This window comes from Poecilia formosa, unplaced genomic scaffold (genome assembly GCF_000485575.1).
Source record: "Poecilia formosa unplaced genomic scaffold, Poecilia_formosa-5.1.2 Scaffold72, whole genome shotgun sequence".
Lineage (NCBI taxonomy): Eukaryota > Metazoa > Chordata > Actinopteri > Cyprinodontiformes > Poeciliidae > Poecilia > Poecilia formosa.
The window spans coordinates 2,381,139-2,406,254 of NW_006800011.1; the positions used below are offsets into that span (position 1 = coordinate 2,381,139).

Here is a 25,116-nt window from a genome sequence, read left to right on the forward strand (position 1 = left end):
GAGTACAGACCATGACACCACAGAACCCTTGTTGACCTTTAGTAAACTCCTGTGATGAATAGAAGATGCAAAATCTGTTTTTGTCTGGTTTCGAACCACAGACCTTTTGCGTGTAAAGCAAACGTGATAACCACTACACTACAGAAACTCAGGCTCTTTGCAGTGTTCCTGGTAGATGATCCACATTTTGTTAGAGACTGATGTCAACGATGGTCATGGAACAATGTCAAATACTTAAACCACAGATCCTCTCAGAGAGCGCAGTAACTTGAACAAACTGTCAGACTTATACTTGTGCCTAATTTCACATTACAGTCCATAAACTAAGCCTGGGATCAAAGAAATGTATTAAATATGTCATTAGCAGAGACAAATGGTTCTACAGAGAATTGGTTAAATGGCTAAAAAATAAAATCAATACATACAAATAAAAAATGGTTCAAAAATAAAATTAAGACATTAAATAAAAAAATATCTCTGAAATACAATCAACATTTGAAAATTAAAAATGGTTCAAAAATAATATCAACACTTCAAAATACAAAATCTCTGGAAAATAAAATATTATGTATGTTGTCTTGAAAAACATTAGAATATAAGCACTTTTATCAAATCGCCATTGTGGTAAGATCATGTAAGTTATTCTTAAATCCATGGAAACTCAACAGTTTGTAAGGTAGGTGAGTTAGCTCAGCAGGTTAGAGCACCGTGCTGGTAATCTTGAGGTCATCGGTTCAAACCCTGTATGGGGCAATTCATGTGTAAGGTCTTTCAGACAATCAACACTTCAAAAATAAATAAGGGTTCAAAAATAAAATCAACACTTCAAAATAAATAAGGGTTCAAAAATAACATGAAGTCACTTAGATGTGGATACATTTATCTGCTTAATTAGTGATGGGATCTGGATTCACAGTGAATATTAATTAAACAGCATAAAATGCAACTAAATAGCCAATGTTAATATGATTGTAATTTCATGGATAAAAATAGTACATGACCAATTATTTTATGCTGTTGGTCAAGATAACTGGATAACAAAAAAAGTTTAGCGCGACCTGCCGCCCTGACACCAACTCACACACATCTTCATTCACAGTCTTACTTGTAAATCGTTTTTTCTTTTCTTGGACGTTTTGATGTTAGCTTGTCGATGTCTCAGTTTTATTCGCTGGGAAAATCAATAAGCAGCTTGAGGTGACTCTGCTGCTNCAGAGAAAACTAAAGAGAATGCAACGTTGTGTTAATCCATTTGAGGAGCCGGTAGTTTATCTGGAGGAAATAAGGAAATAAATGACGATGCAAAAGTTAATTAGTCTGTAACTTGCGCAGTCCGCTGCTCAACCACTGCGGACGAGGCTCCGCCACTGAAGACTTAGAAACGTGAAGTCGCTTAGATGTAGATACATTTATCTGCTTAATTTGTGATGGGATCTGGATTCACGGTGAATATTAATTAAACAGCATAAAATGCGACTAAATAGCCGATGTTAATATGATTGTAATTTCACGGATAAAAATAGTACATGACCGATTTTTTAATGTTGTCGGTCAAGATAACGGATAACAAAAAAAGTCTAGCGCCACCTGCCGCTGCTGACACCAACTCACACACATCTTCATTCACAGTCTTACTTGTAAATCGATTTTTCTTTTCTTGGACGTTTTGATGTTAGCTTGTCGATGTCTCAGTTTTATTCGCTGGGAAAATCAATAAGCAGCTTGAGGTGACTCTGCTGCTCTCTAGTGGCGAGAAGCCGTAATGTTGGCTGGTAACAATCGGAATGCATTGTGGGAGATGTAGTTTGTAGTCAATTCGTGCTTAAAACCTATTTTAAGTCAATCATCGGCCTATAAAATGGTGGGGAGGAAGGGGGTGCACATAAAATGACATGGCGGGCCACATGTGGCCCGCGGGCCTTGAGTTTGACACATGTGATCTAAAGTAATGAGAACTCCACAATTTCTACGAGTAGTAGTAAACAGGGTGATGAAACATTAGGCGAGTGAGAGAATTTAAGCTGTGTATTATTCATTCATTCACCTGAATATTGTTAAAAATTAGACGCTCAAAGTACTATTCACTTTTCACAGGAAGCAAGAAGGAAATTAGCTTCAAATCTCACTTAAAATCATTGTTTTATAGAATTCATTTAGGTTACTTTATCTGTTATTCCTCTTTTGATAATATTTTTGAACATAATTACTGGTGATCTCTGTGCCCACAACATTTCCGAAAGATACAAAGAGTCTAGGGCTTCAGAAACAGAAGATCCACCTTTAAGTAAATCTTTTATTTAAATTTTGTTGGACTGAATTCACAACACCTCTAAACCACAAAGATAGAGGCGACAAATAACCAACCGTAACCACAATTAACCCCAAAACTACAATGAAAGAGAAATTTGCAACCTCTGCTGGGTAGAATTAAACTTCCCAGCCACATTTTGTAACTAACGTATTTAAACCTTTGTCTGTTTGGATACTGTTGCCTGAAACTCTCAAATCAAAGGAACATTTTACATACGGTTTGCATGCAGTGCAAACCAGGCATTGGACCACAAGTGGTGTGACGCAACAAGACTGGATCCAAGGATTTTAATTCACTTTGCATGTTTACAGACAAAATCCTGAGAAAGAGCCTTGCTTGTTGCTCCGTCTGACATCAAACAATACTTTACTGACTTATTCAGGTCTGAAGAAGGTTTTACTGATTTAGTTTCAGGGTAAGTTTCATATATTTGGTCAGATTTTTTTTACTTTTTTTTACATTTAAAACCTAATGTTTCTCTTTGCTAGTTGATGAACTTGGAAATTGACTTTGTTGTTGGTTTTTTTTACAAATTCTGGGAGGAAATTTGATAAATTAGTACTTGTGAGTCTCCCTGGTAAGATAGCAATGATTTCTTTGCTCATGTCATCTGTGTACATAGGTTCAAACCCGATGAGAACAGAGAACACAAATTGTATTGATGTCAGGCATTTTGCAATAATAGCAGTGTGTGCACGTGTGTGTGTGTGCGTGCGTGTGTGTGTGTGTGTGTCCGCATGCCTCCCGCTCGGATGATTCATGTTTTTGATTGGGTACCATGTTACCCCAAGGCCAAATATGATTGACTGGAGGAGTGTGTGGCTCTGTGTGTGTTCACTTCGCTGAGAACATGATGTTAAGTAGTTGCTTTTGAGCAGCATCAGTCTTTTTTTGTTTATGACCCCTGATGTTTGATGAAAATATATTTCACTGCAAGACACAGAACTGTACAAAAGTTTAAGTCATCCTATTTTATACACTGTGTCCAAAAATCCAGAGCTTCATGTTATATTATCTTTTTATGGAGATGTTTAAATGTTGTTTTGCAGCAGATCTTTCTACCTCCTGTGAATTTTTTTTTTTTATTTAAATATAATCAAAATCTAAACATGTTCTTTTGTTAATGAGAAATGCTGTAACAGTGAAACTGTAACACCTTGTATAATATTTGGGCATTGTCTAAAAGAAACAGCCACATGCCTTTCTTAAAGGGACAGTAGTGTGAATTTTACAGGCACGTTGGGTTGCTAGGTAACAGACTGGGCTTCGCTGGTGTTGCTAAGTAACAGTGCACTGCCTGGTGATTGTGATGTAACAATCCATAGGTTTTTGAAACTGTTCATTTTCCAGACACCAAAAAACATGAAGTTATTGCCAAAAAACGACCGGGTGTATTTTTTTCAAGTGCTTGGACTGTTTTTAGAAGCAGTAAAAACCCAAATGGAAGTACAAAAATGAAAGTACAAAATGTGAATTTTGCATTATAATCCCCCTTTAAATACACCAAGATAAGTGGCAGGATAAGAAACAGTGCAACAGTGGCTTTATAAAGGAGGTAGACTCTATTTTATACTTATTTTATACAGTTCTGCCCCTTGCTCTTGCTCTACAGGTGATAGCCTGTGAACAGCAGCTGGACTCGACCTACGACGCTCGCTGTGATGTCTGGTCTCTGGGCATCACAGCTATAGAGCTGGGAGATGGAGACCCCCCTCTGTCTGACCTCCACCCGATGAGAGCCCTTTTTAAAATACCCAGGTGAGCCTCCATAAATAAATATTACCAGCAAGCTGATTGAAAAGTAAAAAAAAGTCAAAAATTTATGTTAGTTTGAATAAAAAAAAGAAAGAAGTGAAATCCAATTCAAATATTACTCTCTAAAGTGTGGCCAATAGGAACACGTAGTTCTCATGTGATGTCACACTTCCGTAAACTTTGTAACTGACAGCGACCTTGGCAGGCGGTTGCTATGGAGTTGCTATGACAACAGTGAGCACGCTACAAGCTTAGAACTAGCTCACTTCTTGTGCTTAACTAACTGATAAAGAATATAAGTACATTACTACTATCACCAAATCACTATTTTTGAGAACTCTACCCACCTCTTTTGATACTAAGATACATATCAGTGATATTTACTGTAGTACTTATTGTTGAGCTAGCAAAGTTAGCTTGGCTAATGTAGCTTTTATCTTCAAGCTGGTATGTAGCCTACGTGTCCGTTAACTGCCAGTCACCAGAACCTTCTTATTCACATGAAGAAACTGTACGTCCATTACAAAGACGTTTAAACATTGACTGTAAGCGTCCATAGATTTCAGGTGAAGCTCCTCCATGTTGTTCACTAGGTAGTTAACTGTGTCATAATATGAGATAAAATATCGATCTTCCGAGCTCTCATTCCATTCAGTCATTGGAGAAATGTTTTCATTGCTTTTATTTATTCTGAAGGTGAAAACTAATTGTTTATCACCAATGAATTTGGTGTGAGACTGGCATAAACATTTACCCTCAATGTCACTCTATCTGCTCTGTCTGTCACTGATCTGACACACACACACACACACACACACGCACACGCACACACACACACACACGGTCCCAGTGAAGAAGTGTTTGCCATGGGGGTCGTGCTCCACCGGAGCCGTCACACGAGCCTCTCTGAATCTGTGCGACTGCTGCAGCCAGAGCTCCAGGCTCATTGTTCGCACTCCTTACCTCCCTCCTTTCACAGCTGCTGGTTCATTCGGCAGGCAGACTTAGAAAGAGAGATGCTGCGGGCTTTAACTGAACCACTGTCTGATTTTATTTCAATAACACAAGTATAAGATCACTGAGGTCAGCTTCCTCATACCCATGTTGCAAATCTTAATTATTATCTCTTTCAACCCTTATTTTTTTAGATTTATGTTCAATTTGAAACAAATTTTTGTAAAAATTATTTTAGAAGAGTTTTTAAAAATCGTAGTTTTTGGTGCATCCATGTACCTGAATGTGCTAGCCGACTTCATGGGTGCTAACTATTATTTTCTCCTCTACAAAACCACAACAAAACATTGTTTGTTTATGTTTTATTTTATATCCATCTTGTTTTTTTTCTGACTACATTTCCGTTAAACTTCAGCATCCATTTAAAAAGATCATTAATGAGAGGAAATGGTAAACTGCATTGAAGAAAACACTGTTTTGGAGAATCTTCCGCCCAGCACTACTTTAGCCATGCACAACAGCACAGCATTCTGGGAGATGTAGGCAGAGGAAAGACTTTATCTGCTCAACCTCTCAGAACCAGCTACGAAAGATTGTTGGAGTCAACTAACTCACTCACTCTTTGGTTACCTAGCAACGACCTGTAGAGTAACTGGCGCAGCAGCAGTTTAAGGTTCCTCCACCATTTTCCAAAACTTCTTAAAAATAAAAAACAGCGGTATGTAGTGAAATCTGTGGATAAAACAGAAATGGTCACACCGAGATTTTGGTAGTATTTCAGATATTTCAATAATCAATAATTATCTTATTTCGTAAGACATATCTGGAGTCATTTCTATAAGCCACTCTGTTTGTCTTCTGGATAACAAAACACTCTTTAATAGTCCCTACATTCGCTGAACACAGTCCAGATAAACGCTGGATGCATCTGCCATCCATATTTGCTGTTTTGTGTGATAAACAGGAGATGTATGTCCGCTCATTAGAGCAATTTATTGCTGCTGTTAGTAAAGCCGGCTGCATTAGCAGGCAGCACTGACTTCTCCCCCATGTGCCAGAAACCCCCTTGTAAAAAGGTACTTAAAGCAGAAGGAGGAATTATAGCGAGTCATTTGACTGCTGTGCAGTCTTTTTAAGCAGAAGTGCTCAGTCTGTCTATTTAACGGGGGTTTTTTCTCCAGTAGAGGCTTTTATGGAAATCAGCACTGGAAAAAAAAAATGTTTTTATATAATAAATTAGCCTTATCTCTGCCACCCAAACACTTTTGCTTTGGTTCACCTAAAAAAAGAAAACAGTCCTTGATGTTCTCAGTGACAAATTGTTCCAGTGTTGAGATTTCTCTCCATCATTCCTCTGGCTTCCTTTGTTCTCCTCCCGTGTTAATCCCATCTTATCTTTCTGCTCATCTTTTCCATTTCTTCCTTCAACAGAAACCCTCCGCCTACACTCCACCAAACCGAGCTCTGGTCAGACGACTTTAATGACTTTATCTGCAAGTGAGTGGGGCTGGAAGTCTCTCTGCTTCTGTCGGGACCGAGGTGTTTACTGGGAATATGATGCTCTGCCTTTGTTCTCCTGCGTCGCAGATGTCTGATAAAGGACTTTGAGCTGAGGCCCAACGTGTTGGACCTGCTGCAGCATGTGTTCATCAAGCAGACTGTCGGCAGGGAGAAAATCCTGCAGAAGCAACTGATTGAACTCATTGACCTCAATCAGCAAATTGGATTGATTGAAAAAACAAGGTATTGTACCCATAAGGAAAGTGTACAGAAAAGGATTAGGGCCACCAACAAATGGTAAATAAATTAAAAAAACTAAATTCACATTTTATTTTATTTTATTTTTTTTGAATAATTCAAATATTTTCTTCCTCAAAATTCTGAATTTTTACTCAGAATTCAGACTTTCTTTCTCAAATTTGTGAATTTTTACTTGGACACTGTATTTAATCTCAAAATTCTGACATTCTCCTTAAAATTCTGAATTCTTCTCAAAATTCAGAATTTTTACTCAGAATACTGACTTTCTTTCTACAATTTCAGAATTTTTATTTTAACACTTAATCTCAAAATTTTGACATATTTCTAAAAATTCTGGGGGTTTTTCCCTCGGAATTCTGATTTCTTTTCCTCAAAATTCAGAATTTTTACTCAGAATTTTGACTTGTTTCTAAATATTCTAACTTTTTCCTCAATATTCTTTGTAAATCTTTGTCAAAAGTCAAATAAATAACCAAACACTCTAAGGTGTTTGTACGCTGGCGTCAAAGGCCCATTGATGATAGAAAAAAGGGAGTAAATTTACATCTTAAAAACTCACAAATTTTGAAATTAATTTCAGAATTTTTCTAGAAAAAACAAGGAAATTTCAGAGTTCTGAAAGTGAAAATTTTTCTCAAGAATATTTGACTTTTTGAAATCAGAAATATCAGAGTTTTTCTAAAAATTTTCTGAGTTCTCAAAAGGAGGAGTTTTTATCTTTTTGAGCTTTTAAAAAAGCTTTTGAGGTTTTAAGATTTGGTTTCCATAAACAATTTAAACAATTCTGATTTTGTGAAAAAAGTCAGAATTCTCTTTTTTATTTTTTCAGTGGCCCTAATCTTTTTCCGTATTTTCTTGTGTTCCTGTCCCTGCATCCCATATTTCCACCCTAAAATGCCTTGTATTTCCTGTAAGCCCTGTGAGAAAGAATAACCTCCCCCTTTATGCCAGTCAGTTTTAAGTGGCGCTCTGCAGCTTAGCCTTTGCAGGCTGCATAATCCAAATTAACCTCCTTTCTGGATGTTTTACAAGCCCTGTCGCCCCCAAACAAACATCACCTCCATCCTGCAGCTGCATCAGTGGTGATGCAACACGTCGGTTTATTCCTGTATGATCATGAAATGTTAATCCTGTTTCTTTCATTTAAGCCATCATGGAAAGACAGACAGAAGTACAGACAGTAATGACAGGTAATGGATGTATTTGTGGCCTCCTGCAAGCCACAGTAGGAGCTTCATGGTTCAATTAGGTGTGACTGTGTTTTTATATTAATCAGATCAGTTAATTTTCAGATGTAGATTGTTTATATAGTCTCTTTTATTGTAGAAATTGAGTCTATTTTCTATAGTTTCTAGTCTGTAGACAGAGCAAAAACAGATTAGCTTTAATATATTAATAAAAATTCTTAAATAATCAGCATTTTAACATGCAGCGCCTTGAAAAAGTTTTTATTCTGTTGGGGTTTTATGTGAAACATAATAGAGTATAAATTTGAAGAGAAGGAAGATGAAACCTTATTTTCAATCTTCTCTCAAATTTTGATTTAAATCTTTTTTTTATATATATTCTGAAGCTCATATGGTTTTATTGATTTACAATGTATGAAAAGTGGCATCTTTGTACGATTCCCAGTAAAATTTTTATTTTATTTGATGTGAATTTTATTCTAGGCATGAACGTATTCACACAAAGAAAGGAAGCCACATGAAGACGCAAGCCGACACAGACGAGATGGACGACCTCGCCACCCTAGAGGTTCTGGACGAGGTGAGAAACAAAACATGGGATTATTCAACTGTACACAAAACATTTAACGACTTTCATGAAACAGGTGAGAGAGTCACTGATCTATTGGACTGATGTAGGTCGTCTCTAACAGAATTAGAGCCTCTAAAAATCACTTTTTTCCTCAGAATTTTAACATTTTAATCTCAAAATTCCAACTTTAATCTCAAAATCTTATCTTTAATCTCAAAATTCTGACTTTAATCCCAAAATTCTCATTTTAATTTCACAATTCTGACTCCAATTTCAAAAGTTGAATCTCAAAATTCAGTTCTTAATTTCAGAATTTTGACTTTAACATCAACATTTTGGGTTTAATCTCAAAATTCTTGCTTTATTCTCAGAGTTCTGGATGTAATCTAATAATTCTGATTTCAATCCCAAATTTCTGGTTTTAATCTCAGAATTTTTCGTTAATCTTAATTTTTCTTTAACCTCAGAATTGTGACTTCAACATCAAAATTCTTACTTTAATCTCATAATTCTTACTTTAATCTCATAATTCTCCCTTCAATCACAAAGTTCTGACTGTAATCTCATAGATTATTATAATGAGATTAAAGATATAATCTCATCTTTGATCTCAGAAGTATGCATTTAATCCCAGGCTAAGGTTCTGCTTCTGCTGGAGTCTTTAATACAGAAAAGTATCTGGGAGGAATCAAAACTAACTTTCTGTAAGAATATGTTGAATTGAAGACTTTTTTTTAATTGCTCGTTAAAGTCAGAATATTTTTTTTCAGTGTCCTAATCCTGTTGCGTTCTTGTGAGATTTCTGTTCCTCTCCTGAATAAACAAACTCGACTCAAACCTCTAAGGCTGCTGTGAAACTACTTTTCTCTCAGAAACTGTAAAATGCAGATTTATGTTACATAAACTATTTGTAGTTATGCCAATATTATTGTTTTTTTGTTTTGTTGTTGTTGCTGAGTAATTCATCAAATCTGGTTGCTGCGTTGACGTCCCAAATGATGCAATCAGCCTCGGTTGCCAGCGGATATTTTCCTCCATCCATCAAACTCAGAAGCTCAGCTGTTGCAGATGAACCTGGAAGTGTTTCGACATCAGTATTGATCACCACTTTATGAAAATAAAACGCTGACACAGCAGCAGCTTCCACTTGCTGGGGATTATGGGAAATATTTCATGCTAACACCCAGATGAACACTGAGGAAGAAGTAAAATTTTTTTGTTGTTTTTGGGTGTTTTTGGGTCAGAATACGGTCACAGAGCATCTGCAGATCCGCTACACCAGAGACCAGATTTACACGTATGTTGGTGACATCCTGATCGCTGTCAATCCGTTCCATAAAATGGAGATTTACTCTCCTCAGGTCAGTGGAGAGCCATTACATTCATTTTATTTATTCTTTCTGAGCATTTTTTGTTTTTAAAAACTCTTTTTAAATTTCTACTTTTCCTCTTGTGATGTTTGCCAGGGGTGTCCATTAGGGTATTTGTGACCCTGGGCTGAATTTTTTCTGGCCCCCAACTGCAGATCAAGAATGTTACAAATGTATTATTTTTTTATTTTAAATCAGGGTGAAATTGTTACTAATAAAGCTTCTTGCAATAGAAAATAATACAAAACACATAATTTGTTTTTTTAATAAGAAGAACCAGAGACTTTTATTGCACCCAAATCAGCTTTACATTTAATTTATTACACCCAGCTAAATATAGCAAACATTTTTAAAAATCCAGTTTTTATAACTCAGAATACATTTGTTTATCTGAGACTAAGGAAAATTGAAAACTGTGCAAAATCTTATTTAAGTTTTGGGCTTATGATGAATAACATCTGTTTCCTACAAAAAATAGAAATATCTGGCTACTTTATTTGCTTTAATTTTTCGTTATTATTTTTATAAATATAAACTTTTTGGCCCACATGACAACAATTTTGGACACCCCTGATTTACTCATCATGTTTAATGTTTACCTTCCACCTCCATGTGAATATCGTGTTTAATTTTATATATTTTTACTTTATTTCTTTGTAGCAAACTAAGATGTATATTGGCGCCAAGCGCACAGCAAACCCTCCTCACATCTTTGCGGTGGCGGACATTGCTTACCAGTCGATGGTCTCATACAACACCGATCAGGTAAATTACTTTTTGGGACATAAAAACCCTTTTAATAAATTAAAATATTACAAACCCTGTTTATTTGAGGATCTTTAACTAATTACAAACAGATGGATGTCTTCCAGGCTTTATTTCTGTAAATTATGATGATTTTCCACTTGGAGTCAATAACATTTAAGATTAAAATATTACATCAGATCATTAAAAACTGAAATATGGACTATACGTGGTTAAAAGTTATTATTTTCAAAATTACTTTTATTAATCTGACAAACAGGCTTCAGGATTTTGTCTGATTTTGCTTTTTTTGTCGCTAAATGATTCAGTTCATCAAACTACATTTATTATCAGACAAATATCAGCTGAATGAATATAAAAAGCAGATTTCAAAGCGGTGGTTTTACTTTTTCAAGGAAAAAAAACGCAATCAACTTGGAATTACATGAAAATATAGTTGTTTATTTAGTTTAGTTGTGGTTTTTCTGTGCTAAGCCGCTTTTTTGTGGTTTATTTTAACTAGTAATACCAATGCTGCCTGACCTGTAGAATCAAGAAATCAGGATGAGGTAGGCTAAAAGGTCCTAAAAAGCAAAACATCATTCTTTGCAGTTTCTAATGCTTTCTAATGCATAACAGAAATCAGCAAATACTCCAGTCCTCCTTTAAAATTGCTTTAAACTGCCTGATTTAATAGTCAAATATAACTTAATATGCAGAGTGGAAGCCATTTTGTTGCTACTACAGAAGCTAACATCCACGGTCTTCCTTATTTTTCCTCTTGGAGGTTCAGGCAGTCAGCACCAGGGAAAATAAATGCCTCTCCTGGATTGGCTGCTTTGCTAGCTAACATGCTAGTAGCATGTTAGCTAGCAACATGCTAGCTAATAGCATGTTAGCTAGCATTGCTCCTACCTGTTTCAGCTTCCCAGACTGCATTTTCTGTCAAATATTTTAGAGTAGATGATTTTTCCGTGAATAATTTGTAGTTACGTTCCACAGAAAAATCCGCGAATAGGCAGAGATCTACTGTAGTGAGTTTTTGATACCAGGTTGGTTTGGATGGTTGGTTTTTATGACAGCGTATTAGAGCCACTGTAAACAGAAAAAAAAAGATTAATTTCCAATCAAATATTTCAGAAATTTTCCAGAAAAGAAAAAACAAAACAAAAAAATTGGAAATGTCCATATTTTTTATGGCAAACTTTCAACTTCTATTTTTGAGATTAATTTTTTTGGAAGAAGTTTACCATAATCTTTACTGCAATATTTTTTTAATCTGCAATATTTTTTTAATCTACAATGGCCCTTTAATATACCATTAAACTTTTTACCCTTGAAAAAGAAATAGCATTTTTATTGTAGTTCATGATTAAAGTGTGTAAAGTACAAACAAGTAAAAAGTATTATATCAACCAAGCACTCAAATTAATTTATAGACTGTCTCAATACACTCAAACTTATTTTTCTGCTAATGCTAGTTACCATGCTTTACAATTATTTCAATTAGCATAATAAGTATTTGGCAACTTTATTAATTCTGATGTTATTGTTGGGATTCTACACCTCTAACCAATTTGATTTTTGCTGAATAGTCAATCAGTAATTTGTAGTATTATTGAATTTTAAGTCATTTAGTCTTGGTTTTTGTGACTTCCTGTGTGCAGTGCATTGTGATCAGTGGGGAAAGTGGAGCAGGGAAGACGGAAAGCGCGCATCTGCTGGTGCAGCAGCTGACCATTCTCGGGAAAGTGAGTAAATCAATAAATCATCATATTTTTTATTCTCTCTATTCTGTTTTCTTTAAAGTCACACAATTAAAAACAGAATATTTATTGATAAATTATTACTTCAACAAATGTGATCCATTGATCTTAATGGATTCCATATTACTGCTTTGATAGCGTAATAATAGTTGTAAGTGAATTTCCTTTGATAACCACTGTTTGATTTATTCTTTCTATTTAAGTGCTTTATAAATAGTTTTTCACCATTTGCACTGCAAAAACAGAAAATCTTACCATGTTTCAAGTACATTTAAAATAAGACAAAACTAACTTACCCAAAACTTTACGGCAAAATATATGATCTTGTTTTAGGTCAATAATTCCTTAATATTGATGAGAAAGTGGTTTTGATAGCAGATTTTTTAATTTATAAGAAGATATTTTTTTATGCTCGTGGAACCAGTTCTTTTTTTAATCAATATTAAGGAATTATTGACTTAAAGCAAGCTCTTATATTGAAAAGTTTTTTGTAAGTTAGTTTTGTCTTCGTTCAAAGATATTTGCACTGAAAATTAGACTAAAAATACTTTGTAAAAATTTTGTGTTCTTGCATTCTGCTTTGAGCTCCCCGTTGCTAGGTGACGGGGCAGAGTTCCGCTGGAATTGCTAGGTAACGGGTTGGTCTTCATTGGGGTTGCTAGGAAACAGGGCAGTGCCTGCTGATTTGTGGCGTTACATTTTGGGAAGTTTTGCACCAAAAGAGATATTTGCACGAGAAACTAGACAAAAAAAAAAAAACTTGGTAAGATTTTGTGTGTAATTTCCAAAATGATTAATTCTGGCAGTTTGAGTTTATTATGATGAATTTTTTTATTTACAAACTTTTGTCTCTATCTTCCATTCTTTTTGTGCCAAGCAACTTGTTTTGTCGTTTTCTGTCGTTTTCCTTCATTCTGACCTGGAATAATGTTTCGTTCAGGCCAACAACCGGACACTCCAGGAGAAAATCCTGCTGGTCAACAGTCTGGTGGAGGCTTTCGGAAACGCCTGCACCGTCATCAACGACAACTCCAGCCGCTTCGGGAAATACTTGGAGATGAAGTTCACCAGCGGCGGAACGGTGATCGGAGCACAGATATCCGAGTACCTGCTGGAGAAATCCAGGGTCATCCACCAGGCGATGTAAGTTCCTTCCTGTCTTCCTGAAATTCATCCGCACTGACATTCATACAAATTTAAATCACCCAATGAGAAAACAGCACCACAAAGGTTGTGTTTCCACTCAGCGGTCGGGTTCAGTGTGTAATGGACTGTCTCTTTCTTTCCTTTCACCTTTACTCACCCATTTGAAGCCGGTGACATTTCCCTGCGGCCTGCACTCCAGCCGCTCCGTCTTTTCCTCTTATCAGGTGTCTGGGGTCAAGTGCAGAGGAAGGCCCATTTCTTGTTTGATCAAAGATTGTTTTCTAGCCAGCTGAACTTCAAAGACAGACTCAAGTATTTCATTAGAAGACAGACACAGGAGTCAGAGTGGGCTGATTTGGCAGGAAACAAAGTGTGCCGCTTCTTCTTCTGGAGCTTATTATTGGAGAGAAACCGAACAAGATGGGATCCATGTTAGGCTGCAGATTCTTTAAAACACAGTTTATGATGCAAGAAAGATCAAAAAGTCGGGAATTTATTGCTTTTTGTGTCCAATGGACGCCTTTGATCAACATCAGTTTAAAAAAAAACAAAGTTAATCTCCACTTCTTAACTTGTAATCAGTGAAATCTTTGTTTTATGAGTCAAATTTTGTTATTTTCAGGCACAAGTCGTGTTTGAAATGCAGCTCTGATCTCTACAAGAATTACAATTGTTTTTTTAATTTGCTTTGTTTTATCAGAGTTGATCTAAGTTAGTTCAGATTGAAGAAAAACTAATTAAATTGACAACCAAATTGACTAATTGAAGCTAGATTTATTTAGGAGAAAAAAATAAAAGTAAATAATTTAAACCATATACTGTTTTGCCATCAGCACAGCATCATCATGTCCAGCTTAACGGTGTTTGGCACTTATTAACTCAGATTGAGTGAATAAGTTAAGAAATCTTATTAACTCAGATTTCTTTTATGCTAATGTCTGCTGTGCTGTTTTGTTTTTGCTGGTAAATAAGTTAAAAAATATTTGAATAAAGAGAAGAGTAAGGCAAAAAAAAATCTCAATTAATTAATTTGGAATAATTTTAACATAATTTAGACATAAATTATTTTGAGCTCCTTTCATAATGAGCTACTTTAGGGTGTCTTGTGACTTTAAATCCATATAAGCTGCTGCTGGCCACGCCCCCAACTCATTGTATATTCACTCACGTGAAAATGGCTGCAAACAGATCCACAATTATATAGCCATACCTCTTTGAAAAGCAGAAGTTGAGCCTCCTGCACAACAAACTAGAATGCAGCAAGAGGTTTCTGGATGGCAATTCAACAACAAAATACTTGTCTTTTCCAGCAGCCATTGTACAGCACTTACATTCAAAACCAGCTGACCAAACGTGCTGGAGCTCATCTCGGTTTGCTAGGTAACGGAGGTGGGCTTGGCTGTGGTTGCTAGGTAACAGGTAATTGGTAGGTTTTTGAAACGGCTCATTTTCCAGACACCAAAAAATATTATCTTATTGCCAAAAAATGGCTGGGTGTTTTTCTAAATGCTTGGTTTGTTTTTAGAAGCAGTTGAAACCAAAGTGGAAGAACAAAAACAAGCAAGATGTAAATTTTTCACAATCAGTCCCCTTTAAATATTAATGAGAAGAGTGTAGCTTATATTATTCTAAAAGGGGTGCAAACACGTTTTATATCCACCAAAATATTGCAACTAGCCAACCTGTTATTTTCTAATTGTGGGGATCTGAGCTTCAAACCCAGCTTTTGTAATTCACAGCGTTATGCCAACAAATCAGAGAAAACTGTGCAGTTTTAGATGCTCTTCTATGTCTTTGTGTTTTCCGCAGAGGTGAGAAGAACTTCCACATTTTCTACTACATTTATTCTGGTCTGGCTGACAAGAAGAAACTAGCCCACTACAAGCTGTCTGACAGCAAGATACCTAAGTAGGTTTCATCCCTCAACCCTCTTATTTACTTCCAACTATGTTTACTTTGTGCTTCTTCAGAGTCCAGCCGTCACCTTTGTGTTTCCTCCTTGTCCTGCAGGTATCTTTACACCGAGAACTTGAAATTAGGCCCTGACATAGTGAGCAACGCCCTCTACAAAGAGCAGTTTGATGCAGTGGAGCAGTGTTTCAAAGTCATTGGATTCACCCTGGAGGTATGAACTGCTGCAGTGGAAACCAGGCACAGAGCAGCGAGTCGCCCCTCCTCAAGACTGCACCGCAAGTTATTACATGGAATATTATCAAACTAAATGCAGACGTCTTCACTTGGAGGGGATTTTTCTGAAAAGGGGCACATGATTATTAAAAAGGGTTAACATTGTCTGTGATGTAGCACAGAGCTACAGCAAGGCGTCGTCATTGAAACGGCTAATGAGGCTCAAAGCACCAACCTCTCCTGGGATCGGCACGTCAATATCACTTATCCTGTAATCACTCTGTGGAGCTGGAGCTAAAGCACATCACGCATCTCAGAGTGTGTAATAAATCCTCTATTTCAGGGATTAAATAGTGTAAAACATATTTATGAGGTTGTTTTTCCCAACTTAAACGTTCTTTCTCAAATACTTTTCTTTGGATTTTAATTTTCCCGGTTCGATTGGGGAGCAAAATTTCAATATTTGTTACATTTTAAGCTTCTGTGGTTCTTTTTCACACCGCACTGCGTCAAACAAACCAAATTAATTTGGAAATCTGTTCCCCTCCTCGCCTGTGGGGGCACTGCACCAAAACTACTGAAGGAAATGACACAAAAACCATGTGTCATGGTTTTTGTGTCAAGAACTCAACTTTCTTCTTCATTAAATGTAAACAAAAATGGAGAAGCGTCAGATTTTAGAAAGTCCGCTAGCTATTTCTCCAGCTAGTTCTAGACTAAGCTTGTTTGTTTTGGTTGAATTTACCCAGAATTCCTTCTGTTATAGTCCATTTCCTGTTTTTGGAGCGGCCTCCGATCACATATGGATTCCAACCACACCAAAGTTCACTTCAATCGATCTGAGACATAGATTTTATAGGCCTCCAGTGAAACATTTTGGTGGCAGCATCATGCTGTGGAGATGGATTTCTTCAGCAGAAACAGGGATCCTGGTTAGAGTTGAAAACTTTGAGCTGAACGCAGAGGATGAGGAAAATTAGCAGAATCTGATTATAAAAATATGGGGTGAATACAAGTAAAAGCCACACTTTTCAGATTTTAATTTGTAAAAAAAAAAAAAATAGGTCACTTTCAGAATTATTTCCTACTTTGTGGTGATTTATCACACAGTGATTTTCTTTTTGTCTATATAACAGTCACAAATATTGATGACAGGCAGTCAGAGTCTAAATAAGCCTTTGAAGATCCTTCAGGAAGCCGATGAATTATTACCAGAGAGTTTGGATTCTTGAAGGAGAAGTATGTTTAAAAAATGGGAGCTGTTTTAATCTTCTCCAGCAGCTGTTTATCTGTCATTCCTGCAGGAGCTGGGCAGTGTTTACAGCATCCTGGCGGCCATCCTTAACTCTGGTGACATTGAGTTTTCTGCAGTCGCCTCAGAGCATCAAACCGACAAGAGCAACATCACCAACATTTCGGTCCTGGAGAACGGTGAGCGATCGAGAGAATTTGTTCTGCTCTCCGTCCCTCCTCCCTCTGCTGCCTTCCTGCATTAACTCTGCAGAGAGCGTGGGTAAAAATAGCACTCTGTTATTGGGAAATAAATTATACATCAGCAGAGATGTGCAATTCACTGAAAATTATTAGCAAACATGTATTACAGTAATTAGATTTTGCCCTGTGTGGTTTGGGTAATCGTCTCCAAATATAAACACACGTTCCAGCTTGGTTGTTTCTGTTAATCTGAAATATTTTTCATCATTCCATTACTCCAGTTTAGCTTTTATCAGCCCGTTATCTTGTGTTTCGTGGCAGTGGCGTCCCTGCTGCGCATTCGGTCGGACGAGCTGCAGGAAGCCCTGACCTCCCACTGCGTGGTGGCGCGGGGTGAGACCATCGTCCGGCCCAACACGGTGGAGAAGGCGGTGGAGGTGAGGGACGCCATGGGGAAGGCGCTGTACGCCCGGCTCTTCAGCTGGATCGTGAACCGCATCAACGCGCTGCTGCGGCCCGACAGTCAGCCGGGGTGAGACCAGGAGCAGAACATTATGCTTCAGAGCAGAGGTGTCCAAAGTGTGGGCCGCGGGCCGCTTGTGGCTCTTCAAAGGATGTTGTTTGTTCCCTGACCATGAGTCAAGAAGGTTAAAAATTTGGTCAACAAAACAGAAAAGAAACAGAAATTGTCTGTTTTTCTTTTGAAAGCCCTTTTTATGTTTTGGGATTTTTTATAATATAGAGATTTAAACTTAAAACTCAATAAATTAAAGTTTGCATTTTTGTTTAATGAATTTTGTCCCCACCCACCACCAGAGTAGTTCAAATCTGCCAGTTTTGACCTGCGGGGCAAAATGTTTGAACACTCCAGCTTTAAGGTGTTTCCACCAGTAGATTTGGTTCATTTGGGAGTAAAAATGCAACATTTGTTCCATTTTCAGCTGCTACAGTTCACCTTCACACTGCACTTGTTAAACAAGCCAAACTAATTGAAAAACCTGTTCCCCTCCTCGCCTGTGGTGGCGCTGCAGCAAGAACCACTGAAGGAAACAACATGAAAATCAGGATGCAACTTCCTTCTTTACAAAATGTGAACAGAATGAAGAGGTGTCAGATTTTTAGGGTTGTAGGATTTCTCTTTCGTTGTCGGAAAACACCGCCAGCTGTTTTTCCCTTTGGCGCTAAACACACACATTTGTTTTGGTGGTAACACTTTATTTGAAGGGGTGTGAATAAGACTGACACGACACATGTCGTAAACATGAAAGAGTTTTCATGAATGTTTATGACTGATTGACACATTTATTGCAACCTTGCATTAAAAGTGTCATTGTTTACCAAATTACGCTTCGTGACAACAGTCATAAACATTGATGAAGACTCCTTCATGTTTATGATAGGTGTTATCTCAGTCTTATGCACACCCCTTCAAATAAAGTGTTACTGTTTGCCTGTGTTGTAGTTCACTTCCTGCTTTTTTATGTTTATGTCTTCCTTTGTCGTTCTTATCACCTCCAGAGAGGATGATAAGGGTCTGAACATTGGCATCCTGGATATCTTTGGCTTTGAGAACTTCAAGAAGAACTCTTTCGAGCAGCTCTGCATCAACCTCGCCAACGAGCAGATCCAGTTTTACTTCAACCAGCACATATTCGCTTGGGAACAGGTAGAGTTGCACATGATCAACACGTCCTGTCAGGTCAGATTAATTTAATCCTTCTGAATAAAAGCAGCTTTCACCATCATTTCATCTAAACCCCACTAACATGTCTTTTGTCTGCTAGAGATTTAAAAATAACCCATTATGCTTCCTTGAACAGATTAGAATAGGTGTAGGGGAAACACAAAACATGTTCATTACATTTTTTTTGTTTGCACAAAATCATTCAACAAAAATGCAGCAAATGACATTTGTCTTTTACAGCAGCCATTGTACAGCGCATGCAGTGGTAAACTCAGCTGATAAAACGTGCGGGACTGTATTTTTAGTCTGGTTTCCAGTGGAGATATTTTAGTAGCCTTGAAATAAGGCAAATCTAACTTAACAGCAACTTTATAAGAAGAAATTGCAATAATTCTTTAATTTTGATGGCAGATTATTTTACATACACCAATGGAAAAAAAGTATTTTTATACGTGAAATAATCTGCTAGTGGGACTAGTACTTTGTAATCAATTTTAAAGAACGATTGACTTAAAACTAGCTCCTATATCTTTCTAAAAATGTTTCTTTTAAGTTAGTTTCGTCTTATTTGAAGTTTACTAAGATATTTGAAATAGAAACTAGACAAAAAAAATAAAATGGGCAAGATTTTGTGTTTTTGCAGTGTGGAGCTCCGCTGGGGTTGCTGGGTAGCAGGCAGAGTTCTGCTGTGGTTGCTAGGTAACGGGCAGAGTTCTGCTGTGGTTGCTGGGTGACGGGCAGAGTTTTGCTGTGGTTGCTAGGTAGCAGGCAGAGTTCCTCTGTGGTTGCTAGGTAGCGGGCAGTGCCTGCTGATTTGTGACGTTATATTCTGGAGGTTTTTGAAACGGCTGATTTTCCAAAACACCAAGAAACGTGAATTTATTGTCAAAAAATGGCTTGACGGGTGTTTTTTTAAGTGCTTGGTCTGTTTTTAGAAGCTTTACAGAGCAAAGTACCAAAACGCAAGAGGTCCCCTTTAAAAGCTTTCAATAATGTCTGCTGCTGTCTTTATTTATGGCAGAATGAGCTTCACAATTCTCCCTTTGTGTTGTCTCACGGGAGGCTTTGCCTTGAGGGGGTCACAGAATGGTTTGCTAATGTTAAACGATTTGGACCTTCCCGCAGAGCGGGGCAATAAATCATCCCAAATGAGGGTCAATTAGGAGCTGGAGACACTTAATGTTGGACTTAAATTCACTCTTGGGGATTGTTGGAACCGGGCCCAGAAATACATTGTTCTTCTGCTAACTGAATGTACACTGAGAGCATATCTGAAATGTTCATTACTGAGATTAATAAGCATGTCCTTAGTGCCCAAAGTACTGTTAGTGTATTACAGGTTCATATGCATTTGCTTTATCACCTTATATTTCCTTTAACATATATTTAGCATCTAAATTTGTTTGTTTCGTCATGTTTTTTCCTGACATCCATTGTTTATGTAACAGTGCTGGTTTATGGTGCTACAAGCAGATTGGTTTAAGGTTGTTTGTTCCCATTTTGTCTCTTTCTCCATTGAAGTCTCTTGTAATATTTTGCTGAGTCATCACAGCTCTGAGTCAGCCTGATGCGATAAGAGTAACCGAAACAGTGGCTGCTTTGCCTCACATCAGTTTTATTTAGATAGGGAACAACAAATTAGATTAAAAATGCACTTTTACTTTCAAAGATCTAGGGCTGCAGCTAGTGGTTATTTTAATAATTGATTATTCTGACGATTAATCGAGTAATCAGATTTTTAAAAATGACTCATTCTGCTGATGTTTTTTTGTCTAACCACTTGTGTTATACAATCTGCAGCTAAATATATACTTAAATAAGCCCTTTCTGCTTCACTCAACTGATATTTTCACTAGTTTTTCAATTAACCAGTCAATAACCGGATAGAAAAATGTGCATAATAGGAGAATTTTACAGAATTTGAATCAGATTAACCAAAACTATGACACTTGAAGAGTTTTGGGTTGAACATATTTACATACAAAGAAGGTTTTCCATCTAAAATGCAAATTGTTTATATTTTTGTACAGTTTTGGCTTCATAATACCAGTGGTATTTCTCTGCTACTTACAAAGCATTAACAGGTTACCTACAACATCCTAATGTTTTTTATCAACCAACATGTAATTACAGGGTATTTGCAGGTTGGTCAAAACAAATAAGATGCAAACAAACATTTAAAAATGGAAAAAATAAATAAACTCACAAACTTTACTGAATGAAAATACAATATTTACACACCGGGAAGCACAAAAGTTTTCCAGTTTTAGTAAAAAGTTCTTCTCTCCTGATCAGGACGAGTATCTGAACGAAGAGGTCGACGCCCGGATGATCGAGTACGAGGACAACCGGCCCCTCCTCGACCTGTTTCTGCAGAAACCCATGGGGCTGCTCTCCCTGCTGGACGAGGAGAGCCGCTTCCCACAGGCCACAGACCAGACACTCGTAGGTCAGTCCATGTTTTACTGTGGACCCAAAGCTTTTACATGCATCCGTTTTGTTCAGTTTTGCTTTCAAAAGAAGCCGGTTTGGTTGTTCACATGATTTTTTTAAAATTGTAACATTATATTAGACTGATGACAACCTGACCAGTTTTGTAATTTGCTAACTGATGTACTGTTTGGTATTTTAGAGAAATTTGAAGATAATCTGAAAACAAAGAGCTTCTGGAGGCCTAAAAGGGTGGATCTTGGCTTTGGTATTCATCACTATGCTGGGAAGGTAAGTCCCTTTTATTAAAGATGACCTACTCATGCTTCTTTAAACAGGTTAGCATAACTCTTTGTGCCGCACAAAACATGTTCATTACATTTCTTGTACAAAATCCTTCTTAGATAAGGAGATTTTAGTTTGGTCTTGTCACTTTAAATCCAAATAAACTGCAGTTGGCCCATCGCCCCCCAGCTCAACGTTTACACTCGCATGTGAAAATGGCTCCAAATAGATGCTCAGTTATACAACTGTACATCTTTGAAAAGCAAAAAGCAGTTTCTGAATGGTAAGGCAACAATGAAACAGTAAACACAGCAGTAAAAGCAGTTGACCAAACTTGCTGGAACTCTTCTTGGGTTGCTAGGTAACAGGGCTGAGCCTAGCTGGGGTTGCTAAGCAACAGCGTAGTTCCTGTCTTATGTAACCTTTTGAAATGGCTCATTTTCCAAACACTAAAACAACATTAACTTATTGCCAAAAACACAACTTGGTGGGGTTTTTTAGTGCTTAAGCACAAATTTTAATTTCGCATAACAGGTCACCTTTAACTTCCAAAGTGCACTGCTTAAACTTTTCCAGAGGGGCTTCTTTCTAATGTTTTTAATCTTTGTGGACTTTAAGGTGATTTACAACGCTGCTGGCTTCTTGGCCAAGAACAGAGAGACACTCCCTGCAGACATTATCCTCCTGCTGAGGTCATCGGAGAACGAGCTGATCCGCAAACTGGTCACACATCCTCTCACCAAAACGGGTAAAACAAAATGCAGATTTGGGCAAGTTAATTAAAACTTTCTGTAGTAAACAATCTCCTAATGATATCATAGTGTACATTTTCAGCAAGAAACAATAACTTCGTACACACAAAAAGGCTTTTCTTCATTTTTTGCAAGATGTTTGTTGTGAGGTTTAGGAAGGTAAGTTTAGGCTGCCGACACTAATCTCCTAATCGCCTCAATGAAAACCTCACAGCTTTTATATCAAGCAGACGGAGAGTTTTATCACTGAGCTAATCAACAGTTATTCTGGGTTTTAATAAAAGCTGAACCTTTTTAACAGAATATAAAACCATTTGTTTCCAAAATGGTGGAAGAAATGCTGTTTTGAGTGTTGACAACATTTGAGATTTGAAAAATTGTACCGATGTTTACGTTCTTTGTTCTATGTGAATAAGTATTGTTGTGTTATTAGCAGTCTAATAAAAAATCTGTAGACAATATATTATTTATTGGACATTTCCTTTACATGGTGAGGGAGAAATTTGCATGTTTCCTCTCAGTTTTGATATGACTTGTTGATCATTTGTCTTGAAATGGCAGTGACATTTAACTGTGTGAGGACAAAACTTAAAGGAAAAGTTGTGCTTCAACATCAAAATGTTTTTTTAAAGCTTTAAAGATTAAGACCTTAGCAGGTCACATGTCACGGACAGGCAGGGAGATGCAGCAGCCAACACAGTTGCTCTTTTACTGTAATCTGGATGATATGGTTCGAAAACGCATCACAAAATAATGGTTTGACATCTGCTTATATTGATAATTATCGATTGTTTTTTTTGTTTTAAATATCTCAAATACTGCCGAATTGGTAGTGTAACCTTCCCCGTTTTATCCACAGTTTTTACTTTATTTTTTAACAGTTATGAAGCACAGTGGCAAAATCTAAAACTTCTGCTGCGTAAGTTACTCTCTACCTTGTTGCTAGGTAACCAAAGAGTGAGTGAGTTGCTAGGTAACCAATGAGTGAGCGAATTGCTAGGTAACCAAAGAGTGAGTGAGTTGCTAGGTAACCAATGAGTGAGCGAATTGCTAGGTAACCAATGAGTGAGCGAATTGCTAGGTAACCAAAGAGTGAGTGAGTTAGTTGATTCCACCAACGGTTTTTAGCTAACCATGAGAGGCTAAAGTCTCTCCACTGCCTACATCTCCCAGAATGCTGTGCAGCTCTGGATTGGAATTCAGTGAACTTACTGAACATACCATCAGACGTATTATCTATTGATATTGATCATATCATGATATATATTGTTATCGATTTAATGCCCAGTCCTGCTCTAATCTTATCTTATATTGTGAAAAACTCTCAGGGGAAACTCTGATTTGTTAGACCAGCAATATAATTTAATATAAAATGGATGAAATAAAAGTTTGCACAACTTGATGAAGAAAGAGAGGATTTATGGTTATTTCATGGTGTTTCAACAACCGTTTGTAAAACATAATGATAATAATAAACTGTAAATATGAAATGTTCTTTTTTTCTGTGAAAAGCGCTGTTATATTTACTAATTCGAGGACAATACTGTGGAGAATTTCTGCAGGGAAACCGTTTATTCTTTGATGTGCTGTGTATTTCACAGGTAACCTTGCCCACACTAAGGGTAAAGGCGTAAACACACTGAGAGGCCCGCGGACGCCCACGCGAACTGTCACCTTGGCTAAGGTACAGCGTACTTATCTGCATTATCATCATTACATCATCTCCTTCAAACGCACTTTCAATTTATTTATTCTGACTTAATTCCTCTGTGACTTAAAGTTCAATCTCTTGTGTTACTGCAGAGTTTTCTGTTTCAGCTTTGGTTACTCCTTGTTTTATTTATTTCCTTCCTCTTTTCTCTTTGCATTTGTTTTGGAAAAGATGGGGATGCTAACCTTGTACAGCTCTTTTTCTATTAGCGAGGTAATCACCATATTTATTTATGAATTACTCCCTTACGTAAACCTTTCCTCCTCTTAGATCCCCAAAACAAAACCAGTAGCTCCAGATTTCACATGTTAGAGCTTCCTTACCACTGAGATGCTTGTTTGATAGAAAAATGTGGCATTTTGTGGATTAAAATCTGATGTTTTATGTTTCTTTAACAATTACGGTTCATTTTCAAAACTATACTTCCATCCAAAAGTATTCATACACCCATATCCGCCTTTTCAGTCATTTACATTTGGATTTTAATTGATGGCAAAACAGAAAGTTGTGCATGATGTTGAAATGGAAAAACATAGTTTTAAAGTTTTTTTAATTGAAATCTGGAAAGTGTGGCATGCATTTATATTCTGCTCCCTTTATTCTTAGTCCTCTAAATAACAACCACGTGGCGATAATGCTACAATGGAACGGCTTAGATGGATGGTGAAGTCTCTGTAAACAAAAATGATCCTAAAAATATTAATCATCAGGATGGAAAGTTTATTTTAATCTCCATTTTTCAGTCCAAACATTCACTAACCCACTCTGCTGCCATCTTTTAGTGTCTGCTAAATAAAACCCCTCCTGGCAACTTAATTATGGTATTTGCTTGTGTGATTTGGTTTAGATTGTAGCCGCCCCGTTTGGTACATGTGAGCCTGGAGGCGACCCGCTAACCTCAAAGCTTTGACAGAAGCTAAATGCTCTGTGTTCGACGAGTTCTTGCATTTATTTCCATTCATTTGCATAAATTAGAGGCTGAAAGGCTCATCAGAGCTCATCGCATCTCGGCTCTTAACAGGAAACAAAGAGACGATTAAACAGCAGAACTGAACCTGCAGAACAGGGTCTGTTTTACCGCGGAGCAACACAGACCTGATACTGGGAGGTCGTTATACATCCAACTAC

The 25,116-nt window shown here is 37.1% G+C and overlaps 1 protein-coding gene across 7 annotated transcripts in view; it reads left to right on the plus strand.

The window, feature by feature from the left end:
- The window catches only part of myo3a (myosin IIIA), a 72,340-nt gene that overhangs the window by 30,123 nt on the left and 17,101 nt on the right, over positions 1-25,116 (plus strand). For 4 of the 7 annotated variants that reach the window (XM_016673276.1, XM_016673280.1, XM_016673281.1 and 1 more), the window contains exons 7-25: positions 3,924-4,069; positions 6,452-6,517; positions 6,608-6,763; positions 7,930-7,971; positions 8,452-8,548; positions 9,784-9,900; positions 10,570-10,674; positions 12,321-12,404; positions 13,360-13,562; positions 15,375-15,473; positions 15,576-15,690; positions 16,997-17,123; positions 17,448-17,658; positions 18,645-18,792; positions 21,106-21,259; positions 21,443-21,531; positions 22,144-22,273; positions 23,879-23,961; positions 24,160-24,201. In XM_016673276.1, the coding sequence (XP_016528762.1) occupies positions 3,924-4,069; positions 6,452-6,517; positions 6,608-6,763; positions 7,930-7,971; positions 8,452-8,548; positions 9,784-9,900; positions 10,570-10,674; positions 12,321-12,404; positions 13,360-13,562; positions 15,375-15,473; positions 15,576-15,690; positions 16,997-17,123; positions 17,448-17,658; positions 18,645-18,792; positions 21,106-21,259; positions 21,443-21,531; positions 22,144-22,273; positions 23,879-23,961; positions 24,160-24,201 (2,214 nt within the window). The remainder of the gene's footprint in view (positions 1-3,923; positions 4,070-6,451; positions 6,518-6,607; positions 6,764-7,929; positions 7,972-8,451; positions 8,549-9,783; positions 9,901-10,569; positions 10,675-12,320; positions 12,405-13,359; positions 13,563-15,374; positions 15,474-15,575; positions 15,691-16,996; positions 17,124-17,447; positions 17,659-18,644; positions 18,793-21,105; positions 21,260-21,442; positions 21,532-22,143; positions 22,274-23,878; positions 23,962-24,159; positions 24,202-25,116) is intronic. The other 3 variants (XM_016673278.1, XM_016673279.1, XM_016673282.1) reach the window with 3 other exon arrangements.